Consider the following 10,472-nt stretch of genomic DNA (forward strand, 5'->3'; position numbering starts at 1 on the left):
ATTGAGCAGAGTATTTATATGCCCTCCACACTTCAGATCGTTCTGTTATGTGTTCATGCCCCAACAGGTCTGTTCAGAGTTCCCTTTTTGCCCCACCCACCTCCCCTCAACGACCTCTATCCTGCTGCACTTCTTCGCATGCATGGAAATTATTTTCGCCCATATCTTAGTATCTTCGCGTGTGCCATAGAGCTGCAGCATAACAATGAAAATTCTACTACTATTCATTGCACAAAATCTCTGGATGATAATTATTTACACAGTGTGACCAGTACAATCAGTGCATTGGTTAGTAGCTTTCTGTCTGCTCTGGAGAGCTATAAAATGATTTCATATAATTACGTTTCTAAGAACTGTAATACAAAGTCAGTTTATCATCCCAGACTTTTCAGACTCATTGGTAGAAAAACTCAGACTGCATATTTGTCAATTTGTTTTATTTGTCTTTTACCTCCAGCAGACAAATAATGCACCTCATTACACAAAATGCATTGCTTTTTTATGATCATAATTTATGAACTATTTATTAAATAGTGATTCTTATACATTTTCAAATTACTGTGTGCCACTAATATTTTGCTTAGCATACATTTCTAACACTTAGAATACATTTCTAATATCAATAATATCCCACCCAATTGTTGAACTCTAACTACCAGTAACAATATACTTCTAACTTGTAATACATCAAACACAAGAAGCAGTATTTCATCCAATTCCCAAACATTACAAATGGTACAAGCATTATTTTTAATAGAAATTTGAGTTCTCTGGAAATATGCAATGAACCTGCTATCACTATGAATGGTTTTGCAAAGACTTGTTTTGCCTTGGAGACAACAGGCAACTTAAGAAATAGCCTATTGCCATGAAGACACACCCTGAAGGAAGTAAAGTCTTATTTATAAAGTATTATTTAAATGTCAAGTGTTTCAATCCAGTAATGATCAGTAAAGGACTAATAATTATTAAAAATGATTGAAACTATGGTAAAATCCCAGACTTGCCAAGAGTCCGAGATCTTTATTTAAAAATCCAAGACTGCGATTTATAAACAATCTTAGACTGTGACACAGAAGAAACGCACAAAAATGAGACTTAGTGACTCCTTGCAAATTAAAGGATGATCTGCAAGATTTTGAGCATGGATCAAAAATTTTTGTGATCCATGGAGAATCATGCTCATTAAAAAAAAACAGCATAATAGACAAGTGCATACAGACTATTGCTCACAGTTGAAAAAAGATGGAAAATACAACATTAACCAAATCTTACATTAAACTGAAATATGCTACACCTGTTAAGCTGTCAATATAAATTGTTATACAAAATGTTTGATGATGGTGACCACCTAATTATTTTTCCAATTAAGAGAATTGAACAGATTCTAAATATTAATTTGACATGAAAATACCCTAACCAGACAATAGTGTGTAATTGAAGATTACACTGAAATTGAACCCTGTCTAAAGTCAGTTTTTCCAATCAGTGCATTAATCAGAACGGCAGTGCCATCCCTTGCTATGTCTTGAGCTTGAGTTAGCGTCGTGTCAATTTCACTGGTGGATGGATCACTGAGCAGTATGCCTTTACCTCCATAACCGTCAGCGACTATGTGATAATCTGTGAACTGTGAGAAGAAGTTACACAAGAAGACTCAAGTACATTGCATGGCTATAAACAAACACTCAGCTACACTCAGCTACTCAGCAATTATTGCTGAGTAGCTGAGTGATACATTTTGCTATAAAAGGGGGCCATTACATGTACTTGTCTGAGTGGTAATTCATGTTTGTTTCCAGGAGGAAACACGAGCATTTACACCTACTATTAGAGACTATGCTGTAGGTAAAAGTAGCATTGTTTCAGGGAGTGAATAGAATATGGTTCAGCCTGCTTATGAATGTAACATTTTTGTCAAATCAAAAGCCACAGAGTATTAACAGACCCATATGGGACAAAGAGTGTTGGTAGTAATGATCCATCAAAGGATACGAGATGGAAAGAGCTGGGAAGCCATGCTTCTTTGATTGTTTCCTTGCTTTCTTTCTGACCTTGATGCATGGGTTTTATAACGATCCCTGCCTTGGCTTGGTGGACTAAGTTGTGTCTTACCTCTAAGTCACATCCTATACTTGAACCAAACATCGGCACCTGCTCCCGAGCAATCTGAGACCAGCAGGCATCATTACCCACCAGGGCAATAACTGGAGTCTGAAAAACAAACAACACACCAATATTTAAAATTAGCAAGAGGATGAAATAGAAATACATACCCAGACAGAAAAATTACAAAAAAATTACTACTGGCTTTGACTAGCACATGTTGACCAGAGGTCTGGGACATTATGTGAGCATCGTTATTTTAAAAGTTAATTATTTTTCATGACCTGTTTTGTTAGGAGTATTTTTTTAAAATACATTCTCACAACCTGATTTTGCACTACTTTCTGTGAAAACTAATAACAAATTTCTGGGCATGAAATCTCTCGACCTTTTCCATTTTCTAGATAAGAAAAAGTTGTTATAATCATCTACTGATTTACCTTATGCCTTGTAAAAGTATCAAACTCTGCTACACTGTAACCCAAAGAACCATCTCCGTAAATAACCCAGACTTCTGATTCTGGACAACAGAGCTTGGCCCCCAGAGCAAAGCCCCCGCCCACCCCAAGGGTACCAAATGCACCTGGATCCAACCATGTCAAGGGACCACGTGGCCTGAAAACAGAACAGGGTTGAGCTAGGTAAGTTGTAATAGAAAACATTTAATATGTACAACCATCCTCAGAGATCCAGGAGTAGGCAGTTGGATTATCAGGAAGTCAAGTGTGTCTGATTAAATGGGTGTCCACTATAAGGAAGCACAAGGACTCTTTTATTACTAGACAATTCACAACTGTAATATCCTGGCATTGTGAATACTGTCGCCCATTCATTGACATTCAGGCTTTACCTCAAGATGTATGCTGCTGTGCCTACAAAGTCTCCTCCATCAGCCACAATGATGCTGTCATTGGACATGACATTTTCCAGGTTGTACAACAGCTTCAGTGGATTCAAATGCTGCTTGAGAGATTCCTGTGACTTGAGACTGTTCAGAAAAACAGATCAGTAGATACAGTGTAGTCCGAGACTCCTTAGAACAAGGTATGAGGAAGAATTCCACTAGGGTAGGCCAGGCATACCATGAAATGGAGAGTAATTATAATGAATCAAATCAATGTACATGAATTCATGTATGTACCTGTTAGCTTTCTCTTTTTCAATGTCTCTTTCTTTCAGTGCGTCCACCCAATCTCCAGGACAGTTGTATCCTTTGAGACCCTTAGAAAGTGATGTCAAGAAAGAGGCAGGATCACCTGAAACCATGGAAACAACAATTTGAGAGAAGACATGACCTAATGAAGAAGTTGTGATCTTTCTGGTCAAGACAGTGACATAACCCTCACACACTGCCTCTCCACCCAGGCACCAGTTGCTCGAATGCTGGATGTCTCTATCCACCAGATAAATTGCTTTCAAGTGGATAACTTTTGGCAAAACAAACTACGCTATCAGATGCATAGTGATTTATCCAGTGGATAGAGTTGTTCATCCTTTGAACAACCGGGCCTGGTGTATAAATTTGCACCAAGGAAGGGGTTAAGTCTGCACTTGAGTTAAGTGGCCCATCTGGTGGTGCATATATCCATTTAATTTTCCCTAATATAAAGTAACAGGAGTATTTCTACTCTCCATGGGAAGGGATGCTAGTCCATCACAGCTTTACACCATGCAGTAAATTTGCAGGTGCCCATACCATGCAGTGGACAAGCATGTAATCCACTGAGAGGATGAAATACTGCTAGGTGTAGTTGATAACTGTTGTTAAACCAGCCCAGGATAAGCTCTGACATCTATCAGGACATTTGACCAAATAACGCAGACTTTCTTGCAATAAAATGAAGTGGTTCATCTGATATTCTATTTCACGGCATATGTTGCACTAGATGTTTTGACAGACTACCTGAATGTCTGTGCAATAAGTGACATGGAATTAAATGTAAAATCCAGCTTTGTTCACAAAGAAATTTAATTTGACAGAATTTATCTTGATTGCTATTTAATTCATGAACACTTCTCACCTTGAATAGCAACTGTGGGCTTCCAAAACATATCTGAATTCTGGAAGTCAGATTGCCAAAAGTGTTAGCATGAAAAACAAATTTATATGTAACATTCAAAAATATTTTTAATTAGTACTGATACCTAAAACAAAATGTGTCACAAATACCACAGTGTTATAAATAATTTACCTTGAAAAGTTGGCTTTTGTTCCTATTCACTGCAATGATCTTGGATTTTCTGTTCAGTACTCTACCATAAGATAACCTAAAGTCACAAACAGTACCTATAGTCCAACAAAACAGAAGTGTGATTACCAACAGCTGACAAGTACTGGTATGGTACTTAACATGGACCTCACAAAAAGATCATAGAGCCCACTTAACATTGTTTAACTTCCAACTAAACAAAGTCATGAATTATAGTAGATTTGTGTCATGGTCAAGCTTTCACATTTGATTGAATTATAATTCAACGTTTAATTTGATTTCAATAACCTGCTTGGGTTTATTAACATTGTGTCAACAAGATACACTTGCACTCATTACAGCTACACTTTTTCCATAATATATGGTTTTAGAAGTTAATTTAACCTTTTCCCATCAAAGTTTTTATCTGTGTACTTTTCTGAACCGGCACCAAACTAAAGAATTAGCATGAAAACAAAATCACACACAATTTTCTTATTGCCAGTATTTTTTTTGCTATTATTTCTAACCATACCTGCTAAAATAACAAGATCTGCCTCTTTTAAGGCATCTCTTCTCCGTTGCCGTATATGAAGATTACTATTTCTTCCCAGCAGACCACGAGCCATGCCTCCCAGGAAACAAGGGACACCTAGTGCCTGATAGCAAATATAAATATTAAATTATCACATGGCTAGCTCTAAGAGTAGACAAGAAATAACCAAATCCTGTGCTGTGATTGGCTACCCAAGTGAACAAGAAAGGTTTGATTGTGGACAATGTTTATTCTCTGATGCAGGATTTGGATGGAACAGGGATTATTTCTTCAACAGATTTCAGGGTAAGTGGCATGCAATTAAAAGGAAAACCAAAAACGACAAAGGCAGTGTTGTTTTACCTCTAAAGCTTGCCTGAGTTGATCAGCTGGAACTGGAGGCAATGTAGACTGACTTCCTAATATAATTACTGGCCGAGTGGACTTGGACACTAGTTTCACACATTCATCAACTGAAAGGGACATCATGCAGTTTATTGAATACAGAGAAAAATTCTGTTTCATTCATTACATGTACAGAGTGTAAATGCCAATTTAAAAAAAATATTAACAAAGCATAGGATTTAAAGAGTATGCAAAGTCCTGATCAATGCCTCTCTAATAATCATTTATTATATAAGCCATTTTAAAGGTTTAAATTAGGCCACAATCAATCTACTTCAACTGAGTTTCTTACAAAAAGGTTGTCACATAATTATATGACTATCTATTTTACTAGACTTGGAGCAGGGTTGAAGTTTATAAATCTTGCTCTCAGTGAACACAAAGTTCTACTAATTCTCGAGTCTGAATTCTTGTGAAATTCTCCCAGGAATGTCTGCCAGTCTAGGATTTCCAAACAAGAATTTTCTTGCCAAGTCTTGGATTTTACCATTCGTCACCCATTCATATACATGTAATATGTGCCGGTATACAAGCAAGTACTTAATAAAGCATGCTTGAAAGATCAGCCTATAAAAGGAACCTTAGTTGGTCAGTGTTTCATTCACCTGATGAGAGAGGACCACGAGGCCCTTTTGAAACAGTTCTGTAGTGTAATGTTTTAATTCCTCCTTTTTATTACAATTATTAATTGTAATATGTTATTATGTTTAATTTATACAGCTGGGACAAAAATCTGTGACATACCCTGTGATGCAATTGGCAGTGGAATGTTGACTGGTAATGGATCTTTAGTTTGAGGGTCCCAGGCTCCAGCAAACAAGCCATGAAGGTGGTTAGTAATATACCTTACGAAGAATGCACATGAGCAGTGAGATAATGATTATTGCGGTTTAATTATTCTGCCTAATACATGTTTACAACTACAGTGTACTGTAGGCAACAATCATGTGCAAACTGTATTGAAATTGAATCTTAAACCATTCAAATGTCTGTTTTGACCTGCCCAACAAAGTGTGCCCTGCATGAAACTGTGACAGCACAGGCAAAAATATAAAAGATTACCTTAGAATTAAACTAGTGGTTGGAATTAAAGACCAATGGTTACTTACCAATTTACTAAGCGTTGAGACAATCCACGAGGATCATCCTGGAAATAACAATCGAAACCATTTAAAATTAACTATTAAATCAAAAAATGCTATCCAAGCCATACACTGTATGTGAGTGACAGTACCCTTTGGATAATTGTTCTGCTTAGTTTAGTATAGTTTATTTTTTAAACTAGATGAGATAGGACACAAGACTTTACATGTAATTCTAAAACATACTTGTAGTATAATAATATATTTTCTTGTACATTTAATAAAAGCTGGCTATATATTAACTGGTTGTCACAGGCAGTGGCTTTATTTTTAGAAGAAAGTTTCCCATGAATGTATAATATAATGGTAACTTTGATTTGTTTACAAATTACTAATTGAAAGGTCTAGACTAACACTACAGTTGGAGACTTTTTTCAGTCATCTTGTTTTTAATTTACCTCAAATTTCACCAAATTTAGCATGTGGCCTTAATCTGTTCAGTAATAAATAAATAACACTGCCTGGATTTTCACAGTTTAGTCTTCACCCTAAAAAATTATGCAAGCATTTGATCAGAAAATATAATGCACAAATGTATTGTTTTAATGGATCTGAAGTCAAATGTGGCAACTAATTAGGCCAAGGACTGACAGTATAGTAAAAGCCAATTTTATCCAGTGTCAGACTTACACACCTTAACCCCAGACTCTTTTTTCACCAGAGGATAAGGATAAAGTGTATCAATAGGGAACTCTACAAACACAGGACCTGAAATCAAAAGAAAATTACAACATTTACTATAGACTAAGTAAAAACAAATTAAAAATAGCATTAATAGCATAAAATCAAGATCATGGATGGGATTATGCCAATTTTTATTTTATTAGTTAAAAAAACAGACATGACTCCCTCCAAGCCTCCCAAAATATGTTACATTACAAGTTATACTCTGATACCTGAAGATGTTGTAATCTTGTGGATTATAAATAAGGCTGTATAACATAAATTTTAAGTTACAAATCAATTGTAAACTGTAGGCTAATTTTTACCTGGTGTTCCTGACTGTGCAATCTGAATGGCCTTTCTTAAAACTGGCACAATGTCAGCTACCCTGTTGGCAAAAGTAAACTATTATGAAATACTTGTAACTGTAACTGTAAATACTCATAACTTATTCAATTGTGCTCTATTTGGTATTTACTTGCAACTACGGCCAGATTATTTTATGGTCCACAAGAATACAGACACATTTTGAAAATTTTCTATTTCTTAACAGTTTTAACATTATTAATGTTACATTATCTTATTGACAGTATTTTCATTGAAACAAAATGTTACCTTGTAACTGTCGCACAGTATTTACATAAGGGTTTAAACAGACTCATCTGATCAATATCTTGCAGTGCTCCTCGTCCCTGAAAAAAGAAACAGCGAGGGTTAAAAGCGTACAGTACTGATGTGAAAATCAGACAGAAATATCATTATGCTACATAAATGTACTGATTAACAGTACATTGGCCGAGGATTACAAACCTTGAGCAAGGTAGCTGCTGCCCCACCTAACAATAGGACAGGTGATTCTGCCATTTGTGCATTTTTCACAGCTGTAACTGTATTGGTTAAACCTGAAATGGTCAACAAGCTCTGTCAGCTGTCACTTTTAGATTTACATAATAATATTCACAAATAAAGGGAATGGTTTCCACAGCCTTGAAGATCTAGCGAGGTAACTCACCCTTAGAAATTCAACAATATACATGTGGCTGACAATAATCATGAAAGAAAATATGTGACTCCTTACCAGGCCCAGCAGTGACTGCAGCCACGCCTACAACACCTGATAACCTTGCAACAGCATCCGCTGCAAATACAGCTGTGACCTGAGTATAACGACGATAGTAACATTATCACTTGGGATAGACAGTTCATTGGTATTATGACCACACTTATTAATCAGCAACTACAGTAGTTGCCTTCGACTAAAAGTCGTACTGTTAACACAGGTCTACTTGACCAAGTACTAGCAGTACCCCACTCTTCCAAGAGCACATTGCGTGACAGAGAGAGATGCAAAACTGGACTATATGAAGAACTTGGGCGATCGACTTACCTAATGGATTACAAACTTAGCATAATATTAAGTCATGCATAATGCAGAATTTAAGGAATCCTCCACAATAAAGGTAACTACAGGTAACATTACCTCATGTCTTGTGTCAACAACTCTGATTCCTAGATTTTGACATGAAACCAAAATTGGGGAAATGTGGCCACCACACAGTGTGAAGACAAACTTGACCCCATGGGACTATAAAATGAATAGGAGATATAAGCAGAATGTTCAAAACAAGTATAAATTGTACCACATTTTTTACCAATTAATTGTAAAACATTTTACTATATTAAAAAATATATATATATAAAAATGCTTAATGGTCACTAACTTGTAAAACTTCACCAACCAACTCCCCACCATGTCTGTTACTGTTTTCATCAAGCTAAGAGTAAAAACATAGGGTGTTATTAATGCTTTATAATAATTTATACACGAGCACTATTCAATAGATTGTTAGGTAGCTTCATGATGAAGTAGCCAAAGCCTGTGTCCCCTTGCATTTCCTGACTACTGGTCAAGAGGGATGTCGACTCTTGACACGAGTTATTGGTCAAAGCTGAAAGTTGACGTCTGACACTTCCCTTTCAACCCATCCCAAGTTCTCATATGATGGTGTATCCCATCCTGGGAAGAAAGAGGCCATAAAAGATTGTAGCTGAATTATTTTACTGACTAAAATATTACTTTGACCACTGTTAACAGTGTTTCAGCCAGAAAATTTTACTTGAGGGCCAAAGTGGCCCCTGAAGATCTTTTTTAGGGGCCAATTTTTTAGGAACGGGGCCAATAAATTGAAAGCTACAGAAGGAAAAAATGCATCATGGTAGCAAGGAAAATAAAGCAATTTATTAGGATCTATGATAAAATTTAATAGTAAGTGCTTTTTGAAGTGTTCCTACTCAATAAAGTTTCTTTTGAATCAGATACTAGTATGAGGGATCCGTGCATTACAAGAGAAGAATCCTTAGCATACATGACATAGTCATTGATCAAGGGTTTGCAATGCATTGTAGGGCGATTTCAAACACGATCAGTCATTTGGAAGCTTTCCGATGTGAGAGAATCAATACAGCAATGCAAAAGGATGGGTTGACTTCTTTTCTAATGTTAAATGTTTTAGAAGCAAATATCTTTCAATAGGATTTTCTAGAAGGACATAATGTGTGACAAAATAACCGTTATTGATCGTCAACACAGAGAAATGTAGTCGCCATTATGCCGTATTATGGCGACTAAACCGGAATTTTTGGTTGCCAAGGACGAAATGCTTGTTGCATTGGCGACTGTATCGATCACAATTACAAGCCCTGGGATGGCTTTTAAAATATTATGCCTGTGTTACGCCTGCAGTCTTGTAAAAGTAAAGGGCCAAATTGGCCCTTTTATTGTTTTTCTGCAGGCCATCTCTGATTGTAATGTGGGATTCCCGCAATGGCGCGCTCTGGCGGATACACTGGTTAATGAAATGTTCTTCCCTTTACAAAGACAAAACTTGTATAATACTAGTTTGACCCTCCTACTAAAAGAGACAATAACACAGACAGATAAAAAACTCGATCAGATTACTGGGAATCAGTTCAAGGACGAGGCGTAAAAACTAATTGACATTTCCGAGATCATCTGGCCAGAGCTAGTTTGTACCTGCCCCCAAAACACCCCTTTTATCCCTGGGACTATACGGAAACAGAAGCTATTCAGCGTATTTAGAGAACGTGACAAGAAAAAGAATATAACGTAAGGTTCTTAGTAGCATTAAGCATTTACACTTTTTTTCGATGTCTCAAAAAAAAAAGTATATTGTAAGATTATTTTCTTGTGATCTACACGTCTGTTGAAAAAAGATTCCTTCCATTTTAATAGTGATTTTACGAGGGCAAAATTTTAAATTTTTTCCCACAAAAATCACTGAAAACTTTCCTACCTTGTAAATGTACTTATGCAAGATTCTCAGCTTGTACACGAGGAACGTAATGACCCCGATAAAAGCTGCAATAGCACCCAGAAATACAGCAGAAAACACATTGAACTCCGCCATTTTA

At 36.4% G+C, this 10,472-nt stretch overlaps 1 protein-coding gene across 2 annotated transcripts; it reads right to left on the reverse strand.

Moving 5' to 3' along the window:
- Window positions 1-724: 724 nt before the first annotated feature.
- Window positions 725-10,468, reverse strand: LOC145500881 (2-hydroxyacyl-CoA lyase 2-like). 2 transcript variants are annotated; one of them, XM_081480418.1, is made up of 19 exons: window positions 10,355-10,468; window positions 8,762-8,815; window positions 8,521-8,625; window positions 8,119-8,197; window positions 7,851-7,942; window positions 7,656-7,732; window positions 7,367-7,428; window positions 7,012-7,085; window positions 6,345-6,382; window positions 5,980-6,080; window positions 5,194-5,303; window positions 4,831-4,954; window positions 4,299-4,393; window positions 4,128-4,167; window positions 3,248-3,362; window positions 2,957-3,094; window positions 2,547-2,721; window positions 2,116-2,214; window positions 725-1,630 (listed from the first exon to the last, which is right to left on the reverse strand). In XM_081480418.1, exons 1-19 carry the CDS (start codon window positions 10,466-10,468, stop codon window positions 1,445-1,447), a joined length of 1,878 nt encoding a protein of 625 aa, XP_081336544.1. In that variant the 3' UTR covers window positions 725-1,444. The 2 variants fall into 2 exon arrangements, with proteins under 2 accessions (XP_081336544.1, XP_081336543.1); XM_081480417.1 differs by having other exon boundaries at window positions 1,548-2,214.
- Between the last annotated feature and the right edge of the window lie 4 nt (window positions 10,469-10,472).

The sequence above is a fragment of the Orbicella franksi genome, chromosome 10, assembly GCF_964199315.1.
Source record: "Orbicella franksi chromosome 10, jaOrbFran1.1, whole genome shotgun sequence".
Taxonomy (NCBI): Eukaryota; Metazoa; Cnidaria; class Anthozoa; order Scleractinia; family Merulinidae; genus Orbicella; species Orbicella franksi.

What these genes read in the sequence shown, in the direction of transcription:
- LOC145500881 (XM_081480417.1), bottom strand. Translation starts at nt 10,468, where the DNA reads ATGGCGGAGTTCAATGTGTTTTCTGCTGTATTTCTGGGTGCTATTGCA. An exon ending in AAAAAGAGTCTGGGGTTAAG is followed by an intron (nt 6,383 to 7,011) that starts GTGTGTAAGTCT and finishes TGTTATTTCCAG; the next exon opens with GATGATCCTCGTGGATTGTC. An exon ending in GAAAAAGAGAAAGCTAACAG is followed by an intron (nt 3,095 to 3,247) that starts GTACATACATGA and finishes TTTTCTGAACAG; the next exon opens with TCTCAAGTCACAGGAATCTC.